Source organism: Candoia aspera, chromosome 15 (genome assembly GCF_035149785.1).
Source record: "Candoia aspera isolate rCanAsp1 chromosome 15, rCanAsp1.hap2, whole genome shotgun sequence".
NCBI classification, from domain to species: domain Eukaryota; kingdom Metazoa; phylum Chordata; class Lepidosauria; order Squamata; family Boidae; genus Candoia; species Candoia aspera.
In genome coordinates, this window is record NC_086167.1 from 10,834,311 (window position 1) to 10,862,175 (window position 27,865).

General features: G+C 45.3%; 2 protein-coding genes across 11 annotated transcripts in view; one reads left to right on the forward strand and one right to left on the reverse strand.

Annotated features, from left to right (window-relative positions):
• Positions 1 to 4,108, reverse strand: part of TXNRD2 (thioredoxin reductase 2) — a 39,370-nt gene extending 35,262 nt beyond the window's left edge. For 2 of the 3 annotated variants that reach the window (XM_063315287.1, XM_063315288.1), the window contains exon 1: positions 3,941 to 4,108. In XM_063315287.1, coding sequence (XP_063171357.1) covers positions 3,941 to 4,013 — 73 coding nt within the window. In that variant the 5' untranslated portion in view covers positions 4,014 to 4,108. The remainder of the gene's footprint in view (positions 1 to 3,940) is intronic. The other variant, XM_063315286.1, reaches the window with a different exon arrangement.
• COMT (catechol-O-methyltransferase) lies at positions 1,191 to 26,230 on the forward strand. Of its 8 annotated transcripts, none has more exons than XM_063315289.1 (6): positions 12,293 to 12,536; positions 13,028 to 13,202; positions 21,769 to 22,057; positions 22,609 to 22,802; positions 24,714 to 24,845; positions 25,326 to 26,230. In XM_063315289.1, exons 2-6 carry the CDS (start codon positions 13,134 to 13,136, stop codon positions 25,503 to 25,505), a joined length of 864 nt encoding a protein of 287 aa, XP_063171359.1. In that variant the 5' UTR covers positions 12,293 to 12,536; positions 13,028 to 13,133; the 3' UTR covers positions 25,506 to 26,230. The 8 variants fall into 8 exon arrangements, with proteins under 8 accessions (XP_063171366.1, XP_063171365.1, XP_063171361.1 ...); XM_063315290.1 differs by having other exon boundaries at positions 13,028 to 13,175; XM_063315296.1 differs by lacking the exons at positions 12,293 to 12,536; positions 13,028 to 13,202 and adding an exon at positions 1,191 to 1,215.
• The last annotated feature ends 1,635 nt before the right edge of the window (positions 26,231 to 27,865 follow it).

Genomic DNA, 27,865 nt, shown 5'->3' on the forward strand with positions numbered 1-27,865 from the left:
AAGGAAATAAGCTGCCTAACCGATGCTGAAAATATGCTCAAAACCAGTTCTAGCGAACTTTGTGGTCAGACAAGACCTACTTACTCCAAGGGGGCTAGCTGCCTTATAAGGAAAAGAATAAATAGGGGACTGGGGGAGGTAAAAAGTGAGGAATGAGAGATATAAACAAAGGTGGGACTTGCTGCAAAATCTAAGGCATCTCCGATAGGCTGTGAACTCCCAAGTACCTATCCAGTGGGGAACAGGAAGAGGGATTTCACCGGCCTGGGGTAGGGAATAAAACTGCATGCTTTGTGTGAAGGGGTGTGCCTATCTTGGCTGGGCGCCCATCTCGGCTGGGCACCCGTCCTTGCGAGAACGTTAATAAAACCTTTTTGCTGCTTCTCAAGACTTTGTCAAATTTATTCCATGAGGGACTTTTCCCACAACAGCAGGACCAAGGATATCCAAAATATTTGTTTAATCCAGGTTTCCCAACCAGAGGTCCATGGCACCCTAGGGTTCCGTGAGAGGTCCCTAGGGGTTCCTCGGGAGATCACAATGTATTTAAAAAATTATTTCCAATTCGGGCAACTTCCCATGAAAGAGGTAAGTTTTATTCTCTATTTTTAGTTGAAGAGCACTGTTCATGAGATAGACAGGCCTACCCATGAAACGAATAGAATAATTCTGTAACTTCTGGCCAATCTTTGAGCCTGAATGGGCAGGGGTTCCTTCCCTGAGGCCTGGAAAATATTTCAAGGGTTCCTCCGGGGTCAAAAAGTTGAGAAAGGCTGGTTTAATCACACAAAAAGAACCTCTTCCACAGGTGTTCTAGCAACCAACTTCTTCAGTTCAGGCACGTATTTATTTTTGTAACTTGCACTTGAGAAAACTGCTGAGATGGTTTGTCCATTTGCCGAGATGGAGAATTGTGCAAGAGATCAGCAAGTATTTATAAATATGATGTACCCATTCTGGTATTGTAGCTTTAATCTCAACCACAGAAAACCAAGCCTCACATTCCAGACTTGAAGTTGGAGTCCATCCAGTTCTTCCCATTTGACCCCATCATCATATTTCTGGACAGCAGCTTAACTAGCTCAACAAAGAGAAAGAAGAGAAGAATCAAGGAAGGGAACTTCATGGCCAGTTGAGGCATTCACCTGTCCTGCTGAGAATCAGAAATCGTTCCTTCCTGACTACATACACCTTCTTCAACCAGCAGAGGAAAAGGTAAGGATTCTTGCTGAAGCTTCAATATTCCAGATCCCCCATTAATCAGTTGACAGGAAACATTATTTAATGCAGGAACTGTTGATCTATAGCTTAGAACAGCCTTTCTCAACCTTTGGACCCCGGAGGAACCCGTGAAATATTTTCCAGGCCTCGGGGAAGGAACCCCTGCCCATTCAGGCTCAAAGATAGGCCAGGAGTTGCAAAATTATTACATTCATTTCATGGGTAGGCCTGTCTAGATGCATGAACGGTGTTCTTAAACTGAAAATCAAGAATGAAACTTGCCTCTTTAATGTGAAGTTGCCCGAATTTGAAATAGTTTTTTAATAAATCGTGATCTCCCAAGGAACCCCTAGGGACCTCTCGCAGAACCCGGGGGCGCCACGGCACCCTGGTGGAGAAACCCTGGCTTAGAACCATATCCAGACCTGCTGTGGGTAGATCCTGCCCACAATCAACTTTGGCCCTGTGCACTAGCAGTGTGTATCTAATAGATTACACACTAGGAAGCCCTAGATTGGCATTGCAGCTGTCTGGGCAGGCAAGATCAACCCAAAGAAATAGGTGGGTCCACGCCGATAAAAGTGCCCAAAAGCTGAGTGAGTCAGCAGCAAAAGATGCTTCAAATAAATATTTGCTTTTGGCTTTAATAACAATTAAACACTGTTAACATAGCAACACCCCATTAACTCACTCACTTCCCCTTCCGTGACATTAAAATAATTGCAATTCGGCAGGAACTGTTTGAGGACTTTTGGCAATTGCCCAGCTGTCTCAAGGACGCTCCGTTGGTGCACATTTGTCGTTTTTTAAAAAGTGATCCATCCTGGTTTCAGAACCCCTTCTAAATTCACAGCGAGGGCTTCAGCTTCCCAAGCAAACGAGGCTTGCTGGTTTCCACAGAGGATCATTTGTCTCTGCACTTCCATCCTGAACATTTCCGTGGAAAAAAATTACTTGTTTCTGGGCCTTCCTTCACACAAGCTGTCCCTTGCAGTCAAGCCGTGTTTATTACTTTGTGGAGAAACAGCCCAATTATCGATCCATTTATAACCTGCCAGGAAGCCATGGGTATCAGATAGCCAGGAAGTTTACCCAGCCTGTTTCTTTTTGGGTGTTAGAAGCAGCTGATATGGTGGGTAAGTCAAAATGCAATTAATTTTATCGTTGTATTGAGAAGCAAGCTGAATTGTGGTTACTGGTTTATACTGCGTGGGGAACTACATCTGTGTGTCTGTCTGTGGTATATCTATATCTAAGGACTGATATTTGAAATGTTTTTCGTTTTCACACCAGGCACATCACTGCAGCAATGATCTTTAGGAGAAACAGAAGATTGGGCTAATTTTGGGGGAAGGGAGGAAAATTATAATCTTAATGTTTGAATCTTTACATAAGCCATAGAGCCAGTTTGGTGTAAGGCATCCAGGCTAGAAACCAGGAGATCCTGAGTTCTAGTCCTGTCGTGGGCACAAAGCCAACTGAGTGGCCTTGGGCCAGTCCCCCTCTCTCAGCCCCGGGAAGGAGGCAATGGCAAGCCACTTCTGAAAAACCTTGGCAAGAAAACTGCGGGGACTAGTCCAGGCAGTCTCCGAGAATTGGACACAATTGCATGGATTGAAAAAGAAGCCATACTGAAAATTGAAGGACAAGATGGTGATTGCAAAGTTGTACCAATCCTGGGCGCACCATTCACACAATGGAACTTGCTTATTAACCATATAGTCACCTATATCATGCCTTCAAGTCAGTTTTAACACTTGGTGACTGCCTGGACAAGCCTTTGCAGTTTTCTTGGCAAGTTTTTCAGAAGTGATTTGCCTTTGTCTTCTTCCTCCTATGGCTGAGAGAGAAAGACTGATCTAAAGTCACCCACCTGGCTTTGTGCCTAAGGCAGGACTAGAACTCCCGGTTTCCAGCCTGGCGCCTTAACCACTGCCCCAAAGTAGCACTTATATACAATGTCTATATAGATACAACTGTTGTTAGCAGTCCAATCACCTATTTGTCTAATCAGAAGTAGCTCATCCGGACTGCATCCTATTTTGATTTCTATATATGCCCCTTTTGCCAATCCAGATTGTTTTCTTCTTGACCTGGCCTGGGATTCTCGGATCCTCTGTGTTCACACAACCCACAGAACCACAGACTAGCTGGAACTGCACAAGGTGCTGCCAAGGGGACCACAGGCTGCTGCTCCCCTGGGTGCCAGCCTGTATTTTCCCCAAAACCAAGCTTTGCAAAGCCTTGGCAGGTTTCAAGCTGACCATCCCCAACGAAGTTGTTTGAGAAACCGAACAAGGCTGAGCACCCTCTTTGCAGATGTGGCTGGACTGCAATTCCCATCTCGCACAGCCAGCCCACCCCCATGGGCCAAGCCCACCCCAAGAAGCAACCCACTTCGATTTCATGGGCTCCTTGGCAAAGCAAGGGAAAAAAGCAAATTTCCATCCAAGCAAACTGGCTTCTTGCTCCCTTTCTCTCCCCAACTCTCTGCTAGAGGGGAAGAGGCTGCAGCAGGCAGGAATGCAACCGGCGCAGCCTTCCCAGGCAAAGCGAGGGAGGGTCGGACACGCTCGACCAGTTGAACGTCTGCCTGTGCAAGCACTGGCAGCTCTGCTGGACATGCGGGACCCCTTTGCAAAGCCTCTTTCCCCTCCCCAGCCCAGAAGGAGGGCGACCTCGGGGCACCTGCACCCCGCGTTTGCTCTGGGGAACCCACCTGCCGAAAGAGGCCGCGCCGTACAGCGGAGCCAGGGCTCAATCCGGAAGCGCCCTCGCCAGAGCGCCGCCATGTTGTACGGCAGCTTCGCTTCGCCTCAGGGCCCCTGCAGGGGCGCGTCGTCCCTTTGGAAGGTGGCTTAGAAAGTGCCTGACGGCTCCTCCCGGCGTCTGCGAGGCTGCTGCCTTTTCCCCTCCCGGGGAAAGAGAGGGCGAGGCGGAAAGAATGAGGGAGTTCCCGCCCTCATCCTCACGGCTGGAAGCGCAGAGCCTCACGGGCCAGGCGGACGAGGTAGGAAGCAGGCACTTGGTTTGGCGCCGATACCAGAGGGGTGCTTACTTTGGCCCTCACGGGGGGGGGAAGGAGGCGGAGCTTGTGCTGATCGAGCGGGCGTGGCGTTTGCCCTCTGCATTTCATTATTATGGGTACGGTGATGTTATTACGCTATTTATTATAACTACTGTATGCATGTCTAATACAACTAAAACCTTAGCAACATTGTTACTATATTCTTATTTATTGTTTCTTATCTGATTCAGCTCTTGCATTGCATCCTTTTTCTGTTGTTTTAGAATGGCTTTATTTTCAGACGTTGCAAGGCTTGGGGGCTATTTTTAGCTGTCCGTCCAAAACTTCCTATTAATTAATCCAAAATAGGAGGGAAAAAGGATTTGCCACTTCTTTTCTGCAAGGGGCTCCTTTCCTTCTTGGCCGGCAGGCAGGCATCCAACCGGTGCAGATCTCCTTGGCATTAATGCAGTAGGTAGGGGAGAAATCAAACTGGGGAAGAGTCTTATCATATATTAGACTCTAACTCAGTGTTTCTCAACCTTGGCAAGTTTAAGATGCTGGCTGGGGAATTCTGGGAGTCGAAGTCTGGCTGGGGAATTCTGGGAGTCGAATGCTGGCTGGGGAATTCTGGGAGTCGAAGTCCACACATCTTAAACTTGCCAAGGTTGAGAAACCCTGCTCTAAATAATTAATATTTTTAAAATTCAGAGTTAAGACCGTTTCCCAATGATGTTTCGCCTCCAAACTTCGTTGTTTGGGGTTTACTTAAAATATTCAACTGTTTTTATCGATAGTAACTCATCTCCCGAAAACTGAAAAATAGATATTGCTGCAAGTATGGATTTTCTCTCATTTATTGCTGTTCATGCCAGGGGAAACATGATCTGTTGAACACCTGCCTGTTAAAAATGCAGGAACAGTTGTAAGAAGAGAGGTGGTAGGGGTTTATTCCTTCCTCAATTATTGTGGAAAATATGTTTAAAAATCAGAGTAAAGGGGAAAGGAAGGGAATCCTGTCTCTTTCTCAGTGGGGTTCTTTGTCTGGAGCAGGCAGACATTCAACACATGCATATTTTCCTTGTTGCAAATGTGGTGTTGGGGCGGCTAACTGCTTTACAGAAGTTTTGATCTCTCAAATGTTTGTTTGAAAACTATCACAACCCAATATCAAAAGAAAAAATGTAGCGAGCGAAAAAGAAGACATTAAGTATAACTCAAGGATGTTATTGTTACAAGAGGGTGTAACAATATGACAGTGTTTTTAAATACTGTGTTTTGCTTTGCATGCCTGGTGTTTGATAAATATTTTTGGATCAGAATTCTGGGGCCAGGCTGGTAACCATACTAGGAAAAATGTTGGAACAGCATTTAGGAAGGAGAACAGAAAATAGTTCTCAGTGCTGCTGAAACCTGTATCAGTATAAAATACTTGGCTGGTGGTGCCAGGACTGAATACAAGTTTTGAGAAGAATGGTTGATATCTGTTGGGAAAGTAATTCACTCAAATATGGGGGTGTTTCCAGATGGAACACCTACAGGCCAAGAATATACTACAGCAGCTTAGCCCAGCTTTTCTCAACCTTTTGACCCCGGAGGAACCCTTGAAATGGTTTTCAGGCCTTGGGGAACCCCTGCCCGTTCAGGCTCAAAGATAGGCCAAAAGTTACAAAATTATGATATTCGTTTCATGGATAGGCCTGTCTACATGCATGAATGATGTTCTTAAACTGAAAATAGAGAATGAAACTTGCCTCTTTAATGTGAAGTTGCCTGAAATTGAATTTTTTTTTAATAAATTGTGATCTCCCAGGGAACCCCTAGGGACCCCTCGCAGAACCCGAGGGTGCTGTGAAGGTTGCCTTATTCCACAAAAACACAGACTCACTAGCCAGGGCTGAGGATATCTAGTTTATTAGGAATAGAATGCATACACGGAGAAAGACGGGAATGAGCACATGGCGTGCGAGGTAGCCGGTAAATACCCGCGGTGCGGACCTGCTCCTTCCCCACCCCCCATTGTCCCAAAGTCCTGACCGACGGTGAACCCGGAATCTCGATGGGCGATCAGGGGGCGATTCCGGAGTCTCGATGGGCGATTAGGGGGATTAGCGCTGATTACCTCTGTCCTCTTCCTGTGTCCGGAGCAGGTGTGTCCCCCGTGGTAATGCAGATATGTCAGGGAGATAGGATGATGGCTTCCCTGGTCAGGGCAAAGGTATGGCTCCTTTGTCCTTTATTTGTATTTGTCTTTTAGTGCTTAGGGACGCGGTGGCGCTGTGGGTTAAACCGCTGAGCTGTTGATCGGAAGGTCGGCGGTTCGAAACCGCGCGGCGGGGTGAGCTCCCGTTGTTAATCCCAGCTCCTGCACACCAAGCAGTTCGAAAACATGCAAATGTGAGTAGATTAATTGGTACCGCTTCGGCGGGAAGGTAACGGCGTTCCGTGAGTCATGCTGGCCACATGACCCGGAAGTGTCCTATGGACAACGCCGGCTCCAAGGCTTAGAAACGGAGATGAGCACCGCCCCCTAGAGTCGGACTCGACTGGACTTTACGTCAAGGGAAACCTTTACCTTTACCTTTTAGTGCTTATGAGATTAGCACTGATTCTTTCCTCTCCCCTCCCCTTCACCGGAGGGGCATGTTCCCCATTGTGATGTATGTATACATTGCAACAGGGGACATGACAGGTGCCCAGAACCCTGGTTAAGAAACCCTGGCTTAGCCTGATAAGAAAAAAGACCAATGAAGCAGCAGAAAAACGAGGGTTGCATTCACACATTACCTGACACCATTCTCTGCTTTACACACATTCATCTCTTGTCCTACAGATATATGTGAAGCAGGCCACCCAGGCTGTTGGCAAGGGAAACTGAGACCCCTTGTGCTTGTCATCTTTTATCTTTATGTTTTATTGATTTTATTGTAATTTCTTGTTTGATTGTTGTGAGCTGCCCAGAGTTGTTGAGAGTCAGGCTGCATGCCAGTTTAATTTAGGGTTGGTTGCACAGTCAGCCAGATGTTTAGACTGGGTTTGGCATTTTTGTCCATCTAGCTAGTCCTTCCCAAGGACCTGGGATAGGCAGATGTTGTGGTTTAATAATATTAAAGGGACCGTCGCAGGATGTCAGCTGTTCCAGGTAAAGCTGCCTTTTGCAATTGACTGATGGTGATTTTGGCAATGCCAATGTTTTCAAGTGGGGCTCCAGATGGTTTGAAATTGCACTCAAGGCGCCTATTATTATTGATACAGTTTAATTTATCACTATTACTATTATTATTACACACAACGTGAAATCACAGCTGCAGTTCTTTAGCTGGTGTTGGCCTTCATTCACATCGAGTTCTTTCCAAGAACCTAGGATGTTGTAATGGATCAACGCAGTATATGTGTGGATCCAAGCATTGTGGCCTTTGTAATTGACAGATGGAAATTTTGTCAACACACAGATTTTCTTAGCGCCGTCCAAGACTTTTTGGTATCCAGCATACCGATAACCACTGGGACCACCATGGCCAGTTTATGCCATAATCTTTCAATTTTGATTTTCAGATCTTGACACTTCGTAATCTTCTCCAATTCTTGGTCTTCTATTCTACTATCCCCTGGTATTGCCATATCAATTATCCACATTTTCTTCTTTTCAACCACAGTTAAATCTGGTGTGTTACACGCCAAGGGTTTATCAGTTTCTTTGGAAATCCCGCAATATTTTAACCTGCTCATTTTCGACTACATTATTATTTTTATTATTTATTCAACAACTCAGTTTGTAGAATTGTGGGTTAGCATAAAGTATCCCCTGGAATCTGTGAATGGGGCAGGTTGATTACATAGTTAAAACCTGGCTTGGAAGCATCCTTCATTCAAAGATTAAAAGCTCTTGAGAACTGATTAGGGCTACCTTATGACCAGCTTCACACATGCTAAAAATCCCTGCTTTAACTTTAGTGGACTTATCTCCCAGTGCAACCTGATTGCACCTGTCTTTGCCTAGAAGAAAGTCGCACAATGACCAGGTTCCCACACCCTTTGTTTAACTGTGGTTTGTTGAATAAGCCACAGTGAGGTGGAACAAGCTGCCTTTGACTTGATGCAGGATGCAAACTCAAGATCTTGAAGGAAGGAAGGCTGAAAGAAGAGGGAGCTTTAGCATTCATCACAATGGAACTTTTAATATTTCGTTGTCACACTAACCTTGATTTCCCAGTGCTACTACCACCAAATATATTGTGGTTACAAAGCTGTAGTTGTTTATGCAATTGATTATCTAAATCCATGCATTATATCCATATGCACATTTACTGATTATTATTAATTGCTAGAGATCCCTTTAATAATGCAGAAAACCAGCTGTTGCAACTGGCCACCTTTAGATCTTTAGTCTTTTAAGTTATTAAACTTAAGTTATTAAAATTATTATGATGCTTTCGAATACCATTCTACTTTATACCACCTTATTACAGTTCTGAGCATTACAGTATTAATCTCACAGCTTCTCTTAGATTGTAGTAATATAGTGATTTTATATTCCGTATTAGCCACTTTTATTTACCTTCAATATTATTCTATAATAATTATTCTGGTTTTGCATTTTGGTTTTCTGTTTTAGCCTTTCTCTTCGTTTTTAAATGTTTTAGACCATTTTAAATTGCCCAGAGTCGCTGGGAGTTGGGTGGCATATACATTTAATAAATTATTATTATTATATTTTCTATTCTATTCTATTCTCTATTGTTCTGTAGTTTTACCCAAATGATCTAAATCTCTACTATATTCAAGTTTGTCTTTAAACTCTTAAAACAACAATCTTAACTGTCATCGTTTAAGAAAGCGAGTGAAAATGGTTTGCACTGTTTTTTTGCAAAAGAAATTTGGGAGGATCCACAGCCGTGTATCACTTGCTCTCCGTGACCTCATTGAAGGGTTTAATTGCCAAATAGGCTGATGAAGTCACTGCAAAATTTATTTTCTGGTTTAGCAAGTTGATTTGACTTATACTTAAGCTACAGTTCAGACTTCCAACAGTGAATATGAAGTGCTTTTTTTTTTTAAACCAGCGTTAAAGGCCTAGAGGATTTGAAAAGTGGGGTCTACATAGGATCGATTCAGGATCAGAGGCCTCTGTTCCCTCTGTGGAGTACTGCTAATTACAGGTTTTTAAAATGCTTTTCTTTAAAAACTGACTTGAAATCTAGCGTCGTCCTTCACATGTTTGTTACAATCTCCTTGTACTTGTATGTTAGACAAAAATAGTGCAGTGTTGTTTTCTCCTTTATGAATGTCTTCTTCTTCCTCTCCTTCTTCACCTCCTCCTCCTCCTCCTCCTTTTTCATTTTTAAGATTTGGTGAGAAGGTATATTTGACCTGCAATAAATCACTCCTCTTTGGCTCGATTATGGTTTCAAAATCAAGCCTTCCTACGCTTGACTCAGAGTTTTCCTTTGGGATCATGACTAATCAGCTCTTTCTGCTTTGTTTTGATTGCTTCCCTGATTTAAAACTATCTTTTCAATAACGTCCCCCCATTTTTACCCTTAAAAAAAAACACACTTCAGAGCTGGGCAATTTGAAAATGCAATGGTAAACAAATGCTATAAATGCAGCATTAAAGATTTTATCACTTGGCTGAGGAGGACAGACTTGGCTTAATGCCTGAATGGCCAAGTTTGTGGGTCTCCTGCGGGAGTGATTCTCATCTTAAGGAATCCCGAATCCCAAAGATCTCATTCCTTGGTTCTGGAATCCAGACGCCATGCAGCCTTGAGGAAGGCCTTGGTTGGCAGAAAGTTCATATACAAGCAAGCTGTTTACGAATTGATTTTGTGCCATTGCTGTAGATTGTCATTATTGTGCTTTTGCAATGAATACAAACTGGGTAAAAAGTGAAGGTGTTGTGAACACTAATGTAATGTGTAAAGTCACTCCCCTTTGCCCAGATGGATCTAAACTTGCTCACCTGATTCAGGAAGGCATCGATCCAAGGCCAGGCCAATATACTTTGCCACCTAAAATAGAAAAGCAAATACTGCCAGCCCCAAATCCTTCCCCCCACTGAAGATGGCCAAATTATTTTGACATAGAAAATGTCCCAATCGCATTTTCTGTGTCTAGCAACACACACGTGCTAATGAATGTAAAGCCATTGATCTTCTGGAACAAGCGACACTTGCCTCCTGAGATACTTGCTTTTCTCTGCTTCATCACCAAGCCAACCTGGCAAAGGTGGACTACGACCTCTGTTTACTGAGAAACAAGTAGCAGTTCTGACACGTCAGCATTTACAGCTCTCCAGAGGAGCCATAATTACGTATTGTGCAGATGGCAATGTGTACTGGTAATCTCCCCAGGGAAGGGATAATCGTGTACTCAGAATGGATCCCTTTATCCTGAAAAAGACCTGAGAGAGCAAGCAGAGCAGAGAAAGATTTGGTTTATTTGGAGCACAGCCCACTGTGAATTTTTTTAGGGATGCAAATAAATATGAGCTGCAAAAATTTGGTTGATCTCTAGATGGCGGCACAAGGTCTAGGTTTCTCTGTGTGCTTGCTGCCCTCTACTGTTTGGCGGTTTTTCAGCTCCTTTCTGTTTTTTTTTTAATCCATTCAATAGAGCCCAATTCTCGGAGACAGCCTGCACAAGTCCCTGCAGTTTTCTTGGCAAGGTTTTTCAGAAGGGGTTTGCCCTTGCCTCCTTCCCAGGGCTGAGAGAAAGTGACTGGCCCAAGGTCACCCAGCAGGCTTTGTGCCTAAGTTGGAACTAGAACTCACCATCTCCTGGTTTCTAGCCCAGTGCCTTAACCACGACACCAAACAGTTCCCCATATTGTAATTTGATAGATGTAGACTTCTATATTCTTCTGTAGTCTTCCTGATGTAGTCATACTGACCTTTTATGATCCCCTACACCCATCTAATGCTCCTACCCTTTTATATACTGTAGATAGATAGATATTTAATCCATTCAGTCGTGTCTGATTCTCAGAGACTGCCTGGACAAGTCCCTGCCGTTTTCTTGGCAAGGTTTTTCAGAAGTGGTTTGCCCTTGCCTCCTTCCCAGGGCTGAGAGAAAGTGACTGGCCCAAGGTCCCCCAGCTGGCTTTGTGCCTAAGGCAGGACTAGAACTCACGATCTTCCAGTTTCTAGCCTAATGCCTTCACCACTACATCAAGAAACGTATGTTTCTATGTTATGAAAAGGCATGTGCTTTTGCAGTCTTCACACTTCCTGATTGCTCAGCCTAAGGGCTCCAATCCTCAGAGCATGGACCTTCTCTTACTGGAAGCCAACACTGATCTTTAACTAAGCTAGCAACGTTAAGATTGGGGTCATGTTCTGCAGAGGAGCAAGCAAAATCCCTGTGGGTTTTTTTTTTTGCAAATGGTTCGACTGCTTGCAGCCGTTTCCATGACACCTCGTTTGGGAACTGTAGGCTTTTGAGCTGGATGCCTTTACGGGTTAAAATAAATTCCCAGAAATTCAACCTCAGGGTATCCTTGGGAAGAAGATTCTCACAATGACTAGGACTGTGGCATTTTGCGCCGAAATGCCTTTGGTGAATTGTTTTCAGGGAATCCCAGCAGGAAGAATGCTCCTGAGGGAGGAAGGGAAGATGGGCCAAATCTCTCTTAGGGGTGCAGATGTCCATCCTAGACTGATGTTTGCCACCCAGAAGGATTCAGGTCTTCCAAACATGGTCCACAGAAAAGGGGAGCAGGAGATGAGAAGATCCTTCAACTCACTCTGATTGGGATCAGCTCTTCCCAAGGTGTGGTCTCAGACTACAGCCCCCATCACAGCTGGGGATGATAGGGTGGGAAAGGCTCCCCAACCAAGTGTCTCCAAAGAGAACTTCTCCTCCCAGTTCCTCACCAGCAGAGCTGAAGGCCAAGAGCTGCGGGGAGCCGAACCTGCCCTCTCGCCAACTGGAGCCGAGCCGATCAGAGAGCAATCTCACAGCACCTCAGCCCTGATGGATCCGGTTGGATTGAGTCAGCCCAGGGGTGTAGTTAAAGCTCACCTGACAAAACACGGTAACCAAGAAACGAGATCTATGTCAGAAGAGAGCGCTGCTGGCCCCAGCCAGGTGGTGCCGCTCGAGGTCACCATGAGAAAGAACTGGCTGTGCCAAGCCGAGGAGGGTGATTCAAGAGCGGGGGCAGGAAGGGGCAAAGCTGGAACCATCCCTGGACCCACCCCCACCCCCCAGGGATGTGATCTACTGGGACCAGAGACCACAGTTCATTGCTTAGGCAGCCAGGAAGAACCCACATTCCACCAAGGCACAGTTCATCCTGTCCAGAAAGGTACCTGCTTCTATTTTTCTCTTCTGTAGACCTCGATCTGGGGAGTGGGGTGTCTCTGTTTCAGCTGGATGTGCAGCTGAGTGGCAACACCCCTGTTTTTCCAAGGGCCGAAAGACGGGAGAGGGGAAGAAAAAAACCGTTGTCTTTCTTTCCTCCCCTTCTGCGTGCCCTGCTTATCTCCCCTGGAGAGGGAACTTGAGGACCCAGAGGGGGGCAGATTTCAGAATGGCAATGCTGGGGAAGCGGGGTAGAGGCAGAAATGCAACAAAAAAGGCTGGGCTGTAAGCAGAAAACGTCGTGATCTTTGATACTTAGCTGCAATCCGATGCATGTAAACGGGAGGGATTTTGCCCAAGAAATAACAGAGCGTGCCAAGTTGGTTGGATGTTGGTGGTGACTTGACTTTAAAAGCAGCTGAATTGTGTCGATTTCGGGACCTCCTTCTTTGAAAATCCCCTCCTGTTGTAATCTCTCTCTCTCTCTTTGTCAAGGACAAAGCAGCAGCTGATTCTCTGGCGTCCTGGAGACACCAGTTGAACTGAACGGCCTCGGCCCATTGCAATGGCTTCTTTCTTTGGCTGAACAAAAACTCTTCTGATGTTGAAATGGTTTCAAGCCCTTAAGTTGCTTCTTCCAGAGGTCTGCCTTTCTGGAGCTTCTCGCTCTGTAAGAGTGCTGCACCCTTGTTTTGTGTGGTCCGTTTGTTTAAAAGATGCTGGTTACATAAATTGCACATTAGCTTTCTTAATTTTTTTAGGAAGGAAGGAAGGAAGGAAGGAAGGAAGGAAGGAAGGAAGGAAGGAAGGAGAGAGACAGTGCAAGCAGATTCAAATCTGGCAGTGGACTTAGACTTTTGGTTAGAATGAGCAGCACTGTTCACTGTACTCCTTTTAAGCGTGTGGTTTTATTCTTCCTCCCTGCTGGTTGTGTCTCCTGAAACCTGGTTTCACCACCTGCCCAATCTGGGGGAGAAGAGCTATCAAATATGTTGGGCTTGAATGAGCTTGGGTTTGAATCTCTTTCTCTGTCTTGGATTTAGAAGGTGTTTGGAGGCAAACCTTAGCTTCCTCATATATTTCACCAGCTTGAAAGTGGCCCCACCCAAAATATGCTTCGAGCCATCACCCACCAACGGTAGGGAAAGACAAAGCTTGGTGCAGGAGAATTGCTTCCTCAGATGCTCCATCATGTCCAGCTTGGAAAGGATTCCTCTTGTCAACCTCCCTTCCAATGGCCTCCTCTTTGTTCCTGTCACATTGACATCAGCATATCTGGTAATTCCAGTTAGGGAGCAGTTATACTTTAACGGAGGGCCCATAACTTAGATCAAGATGTCCTGAACTAAGAGTTCTTCCTCTCTCTCCTGGAGAACTTTCGTAAGCCACACCAGGCAGCACTGAACCAGCTGGAGAACTGGTGGGACTCAGTAAGTAAGGCGACTTCAGATGGTCCAGCGAATCGTGGAAGAGGGAATTTGATGTGATGCCTGACATCTAATTTGGGGGTCTTTTTTGTTGCCTACTTCAAAGCTGTTCTGCAGAGAAGCCTGCGTGGGCATCTAGAACAATGTGGTGGGTTTGAAGCAAATCAGAATTTGAATAGGCCCACCAAGGTAGGGGAAGAGATTTATGAAATTGGTGTTTGTTTTGCAATCGAGTATAATTTATAGCAAGAAAACGGGATGAGGAAGGGAAGTGGATTTTTCCTCTCTTTTCTACCTCCCTGGTTAGCTGCTCCTCTCTCCTCTATTACAAGTTTCCACATCTTTGGACCCTGAGTTGGCATTTAAAATCTTGCTAGCCACAAAACGCAAGGAAGTCTTGAAAATAAGCTTGCGCTGAATCTTTCTGAGTTGATTGCACAGAAAATATTGAACGGAAGAAATGTGTTTATAATGTGGACAATGCATTCAGGCTTCAAGGAGGGTTTTGATTGGTTGATTGATTGATTTTGGTGAATTTTGGAGGTGATGTGATAAAGGGGGAGGGAAGCATTCCGTTTTAATTTGTGCACATTTGCACGTATCAGCTTTCTAATAGTCTTCGGCAAGGTAACACTTCGCAGAAAAAGCAAATTAAATTTGCAGGGCGTTCTGCAGAGAAACAATCCTGGAAATCCCCTTGTGAACTTTGTGAAAAATGTCAGAATTTGCTGAGATGGCAAAGCTGACCGGTTTGGTCAGAGAAATAAACCACAAAAGCTGTTTTGAAAGGCTGGAAACCTTACAGGGACTTTTTGCTGAAAGAATTAAAAAACATGATACGATGATTTATGGGTTCGAAGATTAAAAAAGATGTGGATCAAGTGAGAAGCTGAAGGGACTTGTAAGATTATAAGATTGTAATTGACTGTTGAAGAGAAGGTTGGGAGTCATTACATTTCATTAGTTCCTTTTCTTTTTTCTTTTCTTGCACTTTTTTCCCTCCCTCCCTCCCTCCCTCCCTCCCTCCCTCCCTCCCTCTTTAGATTTGTCTTTTGCTTTGTGTAAAATTCTTAAAAAATAAAAAAGAAGAAATCCAAGGAGTACTTGTGAACCAAGACTGCACTCTGTTGTGAAAGTGTCTAGTGATGAGTAATAACATATCTTGAATGAGATCAAGAGTCTAGTCCTCAGGCACTGTTTCATGGTGATATACTCTCTACTCAGTCTGCAGGAGAATTCATTTCAGTGAAAATAAATATTTTAAAAAGCACTGTATATTTTCTCCTGCCTGGGCAGACATTGATTCGAGAGAATGAATAACACGTAGATCAGTGTTTCTCAACCCTGGCAATGTTAAGACGTGTGCACGTCAACTCCCAGAATTCCCTAGCCAGCCATGCTGGCTGGGGAATTCTGGGAGTTGACATCCACACCTCTTAACATTGCCAAGGTTGAGAAACACTGATCTAGATAAAATTGCAGTTCTTTTCTTAATATCCAAGGTCTTCTACTCCTGGTGAGACCTTGCAATAACCTTTTAGTAAACAGGCATCTTCCATAAGTACTCTTATTTAGGATTTGCTGGAGCAGAAAAGCACTTGTTGGTTGCCTTTCCGCTCCAACCAAACAAATATATAGTTTCCTTGGATGTTATGTTGTCTTCCTTCCTAGTTGTAATTTGTTGGAGTGTTAAGCAGTTTATTATTAGATATTTGCTAAATGGTACAGGTCATAAATTGAATTGGTATTGGGAGAATATTGATCAGTGGGCTGAAATAAAATTAATGGATGAAGCTAGTTAGCGTTAATGTGAAAGGGCTCCAAGAAATCCAGAAACAGAATGTAATCTTAGCATATTTAAAATAATTAAGAGCAGATATAGCTTATCTACAGGAGACTCATTTAATGGAAGAGGATCATTCTCTATTGATGAAGGATTGGGTAGGACAGGGAAATTCCAGAATTTCCAAGTAAACATACAAAGTTCCCATTGGGAGCAAGAAATATCCTAATTTCACAACTGGGTAAGTTCCCTTCCTTGAGTTCAGTCTTATTTTTTTTTAAAGGTGCAGGCCAACTTTTGAACTCTTTTGCAAGCCAGCAGTCCAGGTTGTGGGTTGGGGCAGGGCAAAGCAGTGTGTGTATTCCCCCTTGTTTGAATAATAATAATAATAATAATGATAGTGATAATAATAATAATAATAATAATAATAAATTAAACTTGTATGCCATCCGACTCTCAACAACTCTGGGCAGCTCACAACAATCAGACAAAGGAATTGCAATAACATCAAGGAGAAATAAAAGTTGGACCAAGGTGGAGGAAGAAAAAAAAGGGGGGGGGCTCTTCCCCACCCATCTTGGAATGAAAATCATAGCTTTCAAGTGGAAACACTAAGCCAAGATAAGTTAAATAACTGAAGTGCGCAACTCTACGTATAGAATGCTTCTTTGCTCCATCCATGAATCCCCTGCAGTCAAGTGACACCATTCACCTCCCAGACACACTACGCCGGCACAGAATGAGCTGAAAAATAACACTTTGAGATCAGCAGATGCTTCCAGGATAATTTCGTAGGGCTCTCTCAAACTGGGGTGGGGCCTGAAATATTTCTTGGGGGTAGTATCCATGCTTTGCAACATTCCTAATTCTGTGCATTGATCTCCAAGGCAGTATTTGTACAATCTGTGATTATTCAGCTTGTGGGGCATAGGAAGGAGGCTGGGGAGGGGGCTGCTTCCCAGCATTCCCTTCTGAGATAGTCCTCCCATTTTACCTAATGTAGATAGGGCTGGAGCCTAACCATGCTAACCAGTTTTTTTTCCTGGGTCTCGGTTTTTCATGCCGAGAGCAATGTTGTATTAGCCGTGGTATGGGGTGGCCTCATTCCCGTTTCCTCCCCTCTTTCTCTCCCCACTTCCCGTATCTGACAAACTCAACTTCATTCCAGGAAAGACCCACGTGATAACCGAACTGATTATCCCATAAATGTCTCCTGGAAACTAAGTTGTCTTGAACAGAATTCTAGGCTTCCGTAGAGAGATTAAGTGAGGTGGTCGGAGCATTGTGGTTCTCCAACAGTCTCTTTACAGAGCTGGGTCCTCTTCAGGATCTTCAACCCTTTAGATCTTCTCCCAAAGTGAGATGGCAGAGAACCACAATGCTTCTCCAATGATCTTTTTACAGAGGTGGGTCCTCTTCAGGATCTTACTTCAACCCTTTAGAGCTTTTCCTGATGGATTGAGTAGTCCTGCAGTGCTCGGCCCAGAGCCTAGGGGTGTTCAGGGCAATTTCCAAAAGCTATCCAGATTGTGGCACCCAAGGTGGTTGCTGAGGAGCAAACCGCACCATCTCAGCCTCTCCTCTCCTCCTTCCTGCTTTTCCTCTACCTGCTGAACTTCCTTTTACAACCTGGCTGATAAGAAGCTCTCCAGAGCACAAAGCATTTCTTTTTCTTTTTTAGCACATTCAGGATTCAGGAAGTGGCCTTTCATTGTTTGCACAAAGCCCACTTCCCAGAAAAGCCACCCTTGGCATGCAGCACCGTCTCCCCAGTGCAGAGTTGTGGGCACCCAGCTCCATGTCCCTGGGGGATAAGGGAGGAGGGTGGATTCTCATCCCAGCCCTGGTGCCAGCCCCAGCTGCTGGAGCTACAACCAACAACAACAACAGGGTAATCTAGGCAGTGGAAAACAGCAGGGCTGGTACACAAGGGAAGGAGATCAGACTGTGGAAGACAGGCCTTGGCACTTCCAAGTGGGGAACTCTGAAACCAGCCAGGGCTAAGTCAGAGAACAAGCAGGTATTCTTATATTTCAAAAAATGGAGGCGGAGGAGGGTGGGGGAAAAGCCAGTCACAAATCTTTGGGGAGCCCCTGCAAGAGATGGGGCTCAGACGTTCTTCTCTTTTGGAGTGGTCGCTTGTTTGTGACCTACTACCCCTTGATGAGAAGGTATCACATTCTATGGAGAGCCAGCAGAAGCCCTAAGAGATACGATAGGTGTGTTATTTCAGTTTATTACTATGTCCACAGGTTTAGATACAGGCTTTCTTCTTTTTGGCCCCTTCGAGTCAGCGTTGACCCCTAGCGACTGCTGGACAGGTCCCAGCAGTTTTCTTGGCAAGATTTCAGAAATGATTTACCATTACTTCCTTCCTAAGGCTGAGAGTGAGTGAGTGGCCCAAGGTCACCAGCTGGCTTTGTGCCTAAGGCGGGACTAGAACTCATGGTCTCCCGGTTTCTAGCCTGGTGCTTTTAACCACTATGCCAACCTCTTTGCTTTTGAGTCATGCTTGAGTCCGAGTGACTACATGAACAAGTCCCTGCTGTTTTCTTGGCAAGATTTCAGAAGCCCTGGCCTTCCTCTTCAAAGGGCTGAGAGAGAAGGACTGATCTAAAGTCATCCAGCTGGCTTTGTGCCTAAGGTGGGACTAGAACTCACAGTCTCCCAGTTTCTAGCCTGATGCCTTAACCACTAGACCAAACTGGCCCTCCTGACTGCCTGGACAAGTCCCTGCTGTTTTCTTGGCAAGGCTTTGCAGAAGTGGTTTGCCATTGCCTCCTCCTCTCTCTCCTAGGGTGAGAGAGAGGGACTGGCCCAAGGCCACACAGCTGGCTTCGTGCCTAGGCAGGACTAGAACTCACCATCTCCCGGTTTCTAGCCTGCTTCCTTAACCGCTACACCAAACTGGCTCTCCTAGACATATAGCACCATTGTATTACTCTCTATTCATCTAAAATATCAAGTTGAGCTCAAGTTTTCCCCGGGCTGGCTGGGGAATTCTGGGAGTTGAAGTCCACCCACCTTAAAGTTGCCAAGGTTGAGAAACTCTGCTCTAGATAATCTGGCAAGGGCAGTTCTGTTTCTTAGTTTAAAAGTCAGCACTTGATAACTGCCGCTTAATAAGTAAGGAATTACATGTACCAGGAGCAAGCTTACACATTCAGCATTTTAATTTTTTTTTTTAATGATCTGACTCAGCCTTCTAGCTCTTGCAGTCTTCTAAAAGCAAGGCATGACCTCTGGATGAAATACCTTTCCTAGTCTCTCTTAGTTCGTTACTTACTTAGTCTTATTAACTTACTTGAAAGAAGAGATTCAGATGCTCTTCTAGGCAGTCTGGTGTGGTGGTGAAGGTCCTGGGCTAGAAGCAGGGAGACCTGGGTTCCAGTCCTCCCTCCCCAGCCAAAGAAGCTCCTGGATTCTCCCAAAGACCCACAGCCAGTGTGGGGTAGTGGTGAAGGTGTGGGATAAGGAGTGGGGAGACCCAGATTCTAGTTCCCCCTCAGCCACAGAAGCTCTCTGTGGGATTTTGAGCCTCCCTCTCAGCCCAGAGGCAGAATGGTGGTGAAGGTGCTGGAGAAGGAGTGAAGAGACCCAGTTTCCAGACCAGTTTTTCTCAACCTTTTGACCCTGGAGGAACCCTTGAAATATTTTCCAGGCCTTGGGGAACCCCTGCACGTTCAGGCTCAAAGACAGGCCAGGAGTTACAAAATTATGATGCTCGTTTCAGGGGTACGCCTGTCTATAGGCATTGACAGTGTTCTTGAACTAAAAATAAAAAATGAAACTTACCTCTTTAATGTGAAGTTGCCGAATTTGAAATAATTTTTTTGATAAACTGTGATCTCCCAGGGAACCCCTAGGGACCTCTCGCGAACTTGAGGGTGCCCCAGAACCCTGGTTGAGAAACCCTGTTCTACGGAAGGAAGTTCCCTGTGTTTGAGCCAGTGGCTCCTTCTCAGCTCAAGAGACAGGATGGTCCAGTGGTGAAGGTGCTGGACTAGGAGTGGGGAGACCCAGGTTCTGATCCCCCCTCAGCCACAGAAGTTCACCAGGTGATTTTGAGCCAATCCCTCTCTCACAGCCAAACCTACCTCACAAGGCTGTTGGGGAAGGAGATCTTCATGGAAGATTATTTCAACACCTGGAAGCAGCACAGGATGGAAGCCAAATAAATGAACTGAGTAAACTTGTGAGATTAAGCTTGTGTGATCAACCAACCAGACCAGGACATTTCCTCTAGAGATTTAAACTTGGCTCAACTTTTCCCCGGTTACTACCTTCCACACCGGTGCAGTGTCAGTCTGTCTGGTGGGGAGCATGGAATGAGTCTCCAGAAATGGAGACAACTTGGAAGTCATGGCCCTTGCCACTTTGGCAACGTGCTGTGGGAAACTCAAAGTCCCTGGAAGGACCTGAACAAAGAGATGGGTGAACAAATGCCTGCTGTGTTGCAAGGAGGACATGTCTCCATGGCAACTTTAATTATGTTCTGGATTAAAAATGTGCTTTGCATAATAGTAGGAATTTTAATGAGAGGAGGTGGAAATGTGCTGGTTGATTCAGAGCCCCTCCTTCTCCATCCCGCATGTAGCCAGGCATTGTCTTGTGCCAAGCAACCAAGGAGCACAGTTACACTGAATTCCCACCACACTGGATTCCCTGCTCTCTGCAGCATTCCCTTTCAAATGTGATTATTTTGGATTTTAAGAGTCTGGGGGTAGAATCTGGGCAAAGCTTGTATGCAAACAACTGGCCCCCGGTGATTTGCAAAGTAGGGGCGATAGCCAGGACTAAAAGTGCAATCTGTTGTTACATGAGATTTTTCCTGAGTTTTTTCCCCCCCTTCTTTGGGGTTTAGTTCACATGTCTGCAAACAACACAAAAGTTGTCAAGATTCCTTCTGTTAAGTTTTTCTTTCAATAATAAAGGCTTGCTGAATGTTTGCAAGTGGGGCAGCTTGTTTGTTTGCAGAAAAAAATTTTTTTTTTATGGCGAGGTGTGCAAAAAACAAGCTGGTGTTTTTTCTGTCTTCTCCTCTGAGCTCAGTGAGGGGCAAAGTCCCTTCTGATTGGAACAGAATCTGAAGCTACAATATGATCTCCCTCCAGTAATTTTTTTCACCCTATAATAGATTACATTGTAGGCGTGTTTTGTTTTAAAGTTAACCAAAGCAACAGAGTTTTAACGTCCACTGTTGCGAGCTTTAGAAACACATCTATGCAGCTGTTGTAGCTGTTTCTTTTTCTTTTTGTCTTACTTCCCAGTTTAGCATTGAGACCTGGGATTTCCTAGTGGCCTCCCATCCAGCTACTGTAATGGTATGTGAAAAAGACCTTGAGAGATGGGGCAAAGAGATGCTGCCTAGGGAATGGTCAGATAAGAGACAGCGTAGCCCACAGCTGCATAATGAGTGAGGAAAGAGGCTCCGAAGGGACCTTCCCTAATTTCTTGGGCTGTAAAGGTGCCAGCGGGAGACTTGCGCTTTCAGACTTGCAAGATTCTGTCAATGTAGCTCTACAATTAGATAGAATTAGTTCATCTGGTCATGTTTCCTGTCTGGTCCACCTGGGAAGGCTGACATCTACTAACCAGATCGTGAAGGTCAGCCAAGCGCTCCCACCTTCTGAGACTTGGAGAAATATGGCAACTTATTAACAGAAGCACATACTAATGACAGGATCTTGTGACCATCTTCTTTAATTAACCTTAGCCAGCTAGAAGTATCCAGCTGTGGTGATAGCTGCTCTATGTTAAGTCAGATCACTGCTCTTGTTAAGTTTTTGGATCGATCTTTTCCAGGGCTACCTGGAGATGCAACACGTGTACTTTTTTCTATGCAAACCATTGCTTTCAAATTGTAAGGGGAAAAAGTCCCAAGTCACCATGCACTTCGAGGCCTTAAGGTATCCCCTGCTTTATTCCTATCTTAGAATATGTTCATCCTTAAAAACCCAGCAGCGTCTGCTTCCCTTCTTTCTGCCACCTTGACTGATTGTTTGCTTTCATCTCTCTCGTTCCAGATGCTGGAGAATTGGATATTGACCATCCTCGTTTCATTAGGCGTTGGCTCTGTGCTGGTCCTGGTGGCCACGTATATGCTGCTGAAAAATAACGTCCATGCCAAAATCTTCTGGAATGAGCTCGTTTTAGAGAAGATCACCAACTTCGTCATGGATCAAAGCAAGGAGCAGAGGATTCTGAATTCAGTGTCGTACAATGCCGTCAAAGGGGATCCGGAGAGCGTGTTAAAATGCATTGATAAGTACTGTTCCCAGTACGAATGGGCCATGAACGTTGGGGATGAGAAAGGTAATTGATGCTTCACCTTCTTAAGAGATTAAAAAGAAGATGTGAGAACAGATGGAATATAGCTAGAACATGGCCTCACTGCAGACATAGGGGAGAGCCATGTTGCTCTCAAACCTGGCAACATTGAGACGTGTGGACTCCAACTCCCAGAATTCCCCAGCCAGCATGCTGGGAGTTGAAGTCCATAAATGCTGGCTGGGGAGTTCTGGGAGTTGAAGTCCACACGTCTCAAGGTTGCCAAGCGTGAGAAACACTGCCCTAGGCCATTACGGCTCATCCCCCTATGCGGTCTTCAGTGAGAAAAGGAAATTTCACTCTTTGAGAGGCAGCAGATTCTGAAATCCATCTGAAATCTTCAGAGAAACCAGAGTCCATCTGCTCATTTTATCGTCGTGGTGCATCGTTCTTCCCCTGCATGGAAGTTCAATCTGACTTGCACTGTGAATCTTCCTACAGTTTAGTACATGAAGTTGCTCCCTAGGAATCAACAAATGCCTAATGATTTCACTAAAACCAACCTTTCTTCCCTTTTGTTTCTCCCCCACCCCCAGGTGTGATTCTAGACAAAACTGTTGAGGAAGCCGACCCATCTGTAGCTCTGGAATTTGGAACCTACTGTGGTTATTCGGCCATCAGGATCGCTCGCCTTTTGAAACCCAAGGCTCGCCTTCTCACCATCGAATTCAACCCTGAATTTGCATCCATTGCAAAAGAAATCATTGAAATTGCAGGACTCAGCGATAAGGTCTGGGTGATGCTGATGTAGTGTTCTTCCAAGCAAGGCAGAGAAGGGTTTTGTTTGGTGGTTGGTCCAGTGAATTTTCTTCCTCCTTCCTTCTTAGTTTGACGACGATGCTATCCGTTCAATCGTGTCCAATTCTTGGCAATTCTATAGACCAGCTCTCTCCACATTTGCTGATCTTGTCCAGTTTCTTTAGTTGCTTCATGCTCTGGCTGGTGATAGGGTCTAGCCACTGGGTTTTTGGCGGCCTTCTTAGTTTACTTAGTACCAATTCAAGGCCAGGGATTGGGCAAAGTGACAGACCTTCTCAGAAGTCTGGAGCAGCCCAGCACTTGTAAATCACCTAGCCATGATAAAAATAGAAAATGGCATAGAGAAAAAAAAATGCACCAAGAATGGAGAGAGAATGGGAACACAGTGAAATATAGCAACTACAGTAATTTTACATTTCTTTAAAAAGTGTTTATATTTAACTCCATCCCTTTCCTTTTGAGACCCAATTACTTTCAGACCACCTTTCCCATCTTGATCCAGAAAAATCAGTGTTTCTTATTTCCTTCCTTCCTTCCTTCCTTCCTTCCTTCCTTCCTTCCTTCCGAACTTCATTCTCCTTCCCTCCCTCCCTCCCTTCCAAGTTCATTCGCCTGCCTGCCTGCCTTCCTGCCTTCCTTCCTTCCTTCCAAAGTTCATTCTCCTTCCTTCCTTCCCTCCCTCCCTCCCTCCCTCCCTCCCTCCCTCCTTCCGAACTTCATTCTCCCTCCCTCCCTCCCTCCCTCCCTCCCTCTCTCCCTTCCAAGTTCATTCGCCTGCCTGCCTGCCTGCCTGCCTTCCTGCCTTCCTGCCTTCCTTCCTTCCAAAGTTCATTCTCCTTCCTCCCTCCCTCCCTCCCTTCCTCCCTCCCTCCCTTCCTCACTCTTATTTATATAGCTGCCCATCTCATAGAAAGTGACTCTGGGCAGCGTACAATAAAAAGAAACCATAAGACATACATTAAAACATTCCATAATAAAAACAGCAATATATTCTTATATATTCCCCTGTTTAGTTCTGCTGCAAAACACCACCATTGCAGCTTTTTTTTCCCCAAATAATTTTATTAATGATTACAAATAGAAAGAATAAAAACCACCAAGTTGGTTAAATGTGTGATGCAAACACAGCTGCTGGGTTGTTAAGCTTTTATGAGGAAAGATGATTAAAAATAAAAGTGGGGAGGGGGCTCAGAGGAGCCATTAAGCTGGACCCCGAATTTACCCCTAGCTTGCTGGGATGGAAAACCAGGCAAACATTGGATCCCCATTTTTGGGGAAAGGGGAATCCCAATCTTAAAATGGAAATCTGTTTCCTTTTTCTGCAAGATTCGAAAATCCCTTCGCAGGTGAAAAATCCAAGAGGGATCAACTAGGCACACTTGAGACCAATGTTTTTCAACCGTGGCAAGTTTAAGATGTGTGGGGAATTGCTGGCTGGGGAATTCTGGGAGTTGAAGTCCACGCATCTTAAAGTTGCCACGGTTGAGAAACACTGCTTTAGACTAAGAAAGCTGGAAGTAAGAGCTTGTTAAAAGAAGTAAATTGACATTATGGAAGGTTTTTGATCGATGGGCAGTCTTGAGAATGGCTCAGGTTTGAGGGGCCCCTATTCTGTGCTGGATTTTTTTCCTTAGGTTAGCCCTCTATGTGCTTTCCTGGATGGGGGAACGTTGGCATCATAAGCCACTTTAATTTCCCAGAATGCTCTCTGGGAATTGGGAAGCATTGTGGGACTATGCAAACAGCGTCCAGATTTAATTTTCCACCACATCAAAACAGACAAGGATTAGGGGAAAATTTGAGACCGATCCCAGCCAAGGGTCCTGGGAGCGCTTTGGGGGCTCAGCCTGTGCTCAGACCAGTTCCCTGCTCCTGCTTGCAGGTGACCATCATTGAAGGCCATTCACAGGACATTATCCCTCAGCTGAAGAAGAAATACGAAGTGGAAACCTTAGATTTTGTCTTTCTCGACCACTGGAAAGAGAGATACGCCCCAGACACTATTCTCCTTGAAGTAAGTTAATTTTATCTTTGGAAATCTTGAGGGTTGGGACAGATTTCCCTTTTGTTCTCCTTAAGGGTGTTTTCTTCCCTCCTCCCCTAAACACATTTGGCATTTTTGCAGCCTGGGTGGGGAATCCTTAGAGCCTGCTACTTTCTCCCTCTTGGGCCCGAGTCTTATTTTGATGGGCAAGGAGAAACTGAGTTGGAGGCGTTTTGCTTTTGCTCCTAAAAGCCTCCCTTTCCCCAACCACTCTAATCCAAAGTTCTAGGGTCGTCTTTCTCAACCTTGGTGTGGGGACTTCGACTCCCAGAATCCCCCAGGCTGCACAGCCATTGCTGAGAACTCTGGGAATTGACGCCCAAACATCTGGAATTCACCCAGGTGGAGAAAGAGTATTATAATCCGGTTCTAAGATGGTTCTCAAAGTCCCTAATCGCAGTAGAAGTTGCTCAGAGAGGGCTAAATCTTTTTCCTTGCCCCTCTTTGCAGGAATGTGGCCTCTTGCGCAAAGGCTCCATCCTTCTGGCAGACAACATCGTCTACCCGGGAGCTCCGGAGTTCGTCAAATACATTCGGAGCAACAATCGCTTTGACTGCACTAGCTACCCTACCCACTTGGAGTACATGCAGGTGGAGGATGCCATGGAAAAGGCCGTGTATCTGGGATAAGGTGTCGGGGAGAGGAAACTAACTAGGGTTCAACCTCTGTGTGTACGTGTGAGCACGTGCAACTTAGCTCTGTCGCATTACTTTTCCATCATTTGGGGCCTCTTGCGAGTTTCAGATCTAGAGCTGGAGTTTAGGTACCAATAGCCAAGACGACTCAAGATCCACTTCCTACACCAGTGTTTCTCGACCTCAGCCACTTTAAGACGGGTGGACTTCAACTCCCAGAATCCCCCAGCCAGCTAACGGCTGAGGTCGAGAAACACTGCTCCAGCCTATCCCTTTCATTATCGTATGGTTTGTGAGCTTTATTTTTTTGCTGCTTAGTTTGAGTTCCCCAGCGCCACCCCAAAGGCAGAAGCTGGCTGTGAGAACTGTGAGAACTATTCAACAGTGGAGCAGATTGCCTCTTGGTTGTGGGTGCTCCATTGCTGGAAGTTTTCGTGAAAAGATCGGAGAACCGTTTGTCCAAGATGGTATGAGGATTCCTGCCTGGGGCACGGGGTTGGACTAGAGGACCTCCAAGGTCCCTTCCAACCCTGTGATTCCAACTCCAGGGGAGAAGGCCCATTCTTGTCTTCTGCAACCCAATAGGACCAGATGATCTTTTTCAGAAGTGATTGGGGATTAGGGGACGGACAGATTATCTCCTTGCCAAGAATGGTGGTGTTTTTGTTGTTTTGTTTTGTTTTTGGCAAAACGTGGAACACAATAAAATGTCACCCTCACCCTGGCTGTCTTCCTCAAATGCTGCCAGGACTAACCATGGAAAGGCTGAAGAGGCGTCTTTGTAGGAAGGACCCCAGGGGAGCGATGCTGGGCGAAGAAAGCCCAACACTGCCACAGGGGCTGAAATCCACAACCTGTATCCCGGTCACACAGTAAATGTGCTTCTTTTGTACTGTGGAACATTTTCCAAGCATACGCCTGACCTCTCTTAAGATGGAGCAAAGAAAAGAGAAATGTCTTTACCTTAATCCCCATCAGCACCATTAGAAAGCACTTTCAATGGGCTGCAAGATTGTTCAGATGCTTTTCTTCCATCGCTTGAGAAGCCCAAAGGCTGCTTAAAGACAGTTCAGAAGGCAAAGGGGGCATAACAGCCACGGAAGAAACTCTCAAAATTTTCTGCTGTCTGTGAACAGGTAGGCCAGTGCTTCTCAGCTTGGCAACTTTAAGATGGGTGGACTTCAACTCCCAGAATTCCCCAGCCAGCATGCTGGCTGGGGAATTCTGGGAGTTGAAGTCCACCCATCTTATTTATTTATGTATTTATCAAATTTTTATCACCGCCCATCTCCCCCTCAAGGAGGGACTCTGGGCGGTTTACAATAAAAACAGAGTGAAAATTCAAACAATTATAAATACAACAAATACCTAAAAGTAAAAATGGAATGAAATCCAGATGGCTGAGAGTTCTCTAGCAGTCCGGGAGTATAACGGGCCTTTTTAAAATCATTCTAACTTCTTAAAGTTGCCAAGTTGGAGAAACACTGAGGTAGGCATTAAGCTACCAGTAGACTATATAGATCATTCTGATCGATTCTATATATCCCTCTCTGTAACACTGCTGAGTACCAAGAGCCGGATAGCTCCATCCTCTAATGCCCTATCTATAGTCGTCTGAAGTGCAAAAGTCTGTGAGTTCAATCCCTGGTAGAGTGGTTGAAGCCCACAGAGAAGTTCTGGCTACATACATCTGACCAGGCCCAATCAAGTTGACATGGGTTGGGTCCTGCCTGCTGCTCCTCAAAAGAGCTGTTAGCCCAGCCCTATCCAACTTGATCTTTCCAGGATTTTTCCATTCTACTCCCCCTTGCTTCCCTATTGGCTACGTTGGCAGGGGCAGATGGGAATTAAGAGTCCCAGCCACTTGGAGAAGGGCTGGCTTTTCCACTCTTGGGGAACTAAGCCAAAGCAGCCAACAATTCTTGCTTGGGGATGGATGGATGGATGGATGGATGGATGGATGGATGGATGGATGGATTCAGCTGGGGCTGCATCACTGCCAGAGACCTTGGGGGTGACACCAGATTGCAAAGAATGAAAGAGAGGGCATGAATATTGGGTCCTCTTAGGGGGAAGCAGAGACAGCCGAAATGAGGAAAGGCACATGGGACACACTTTGCCAGTCCTCTGCAGCAAAGAAATCAATAGAAGAGATGGAAACAAAAAGGCCAGAACACGTCCTCTCCAGCAGCAAACACCCAGATAAGCAAGGATTAACACAAACAATCAAGGAGACAAACAATACCCTAATCAAGGAACTACCAAGGAGAAAACCACACCCCACCAACACTGGCAGGGTGAGCTACTGTATATAAACAGGGAGCAAAGCCCACACTCACCAGCACTGATGATGT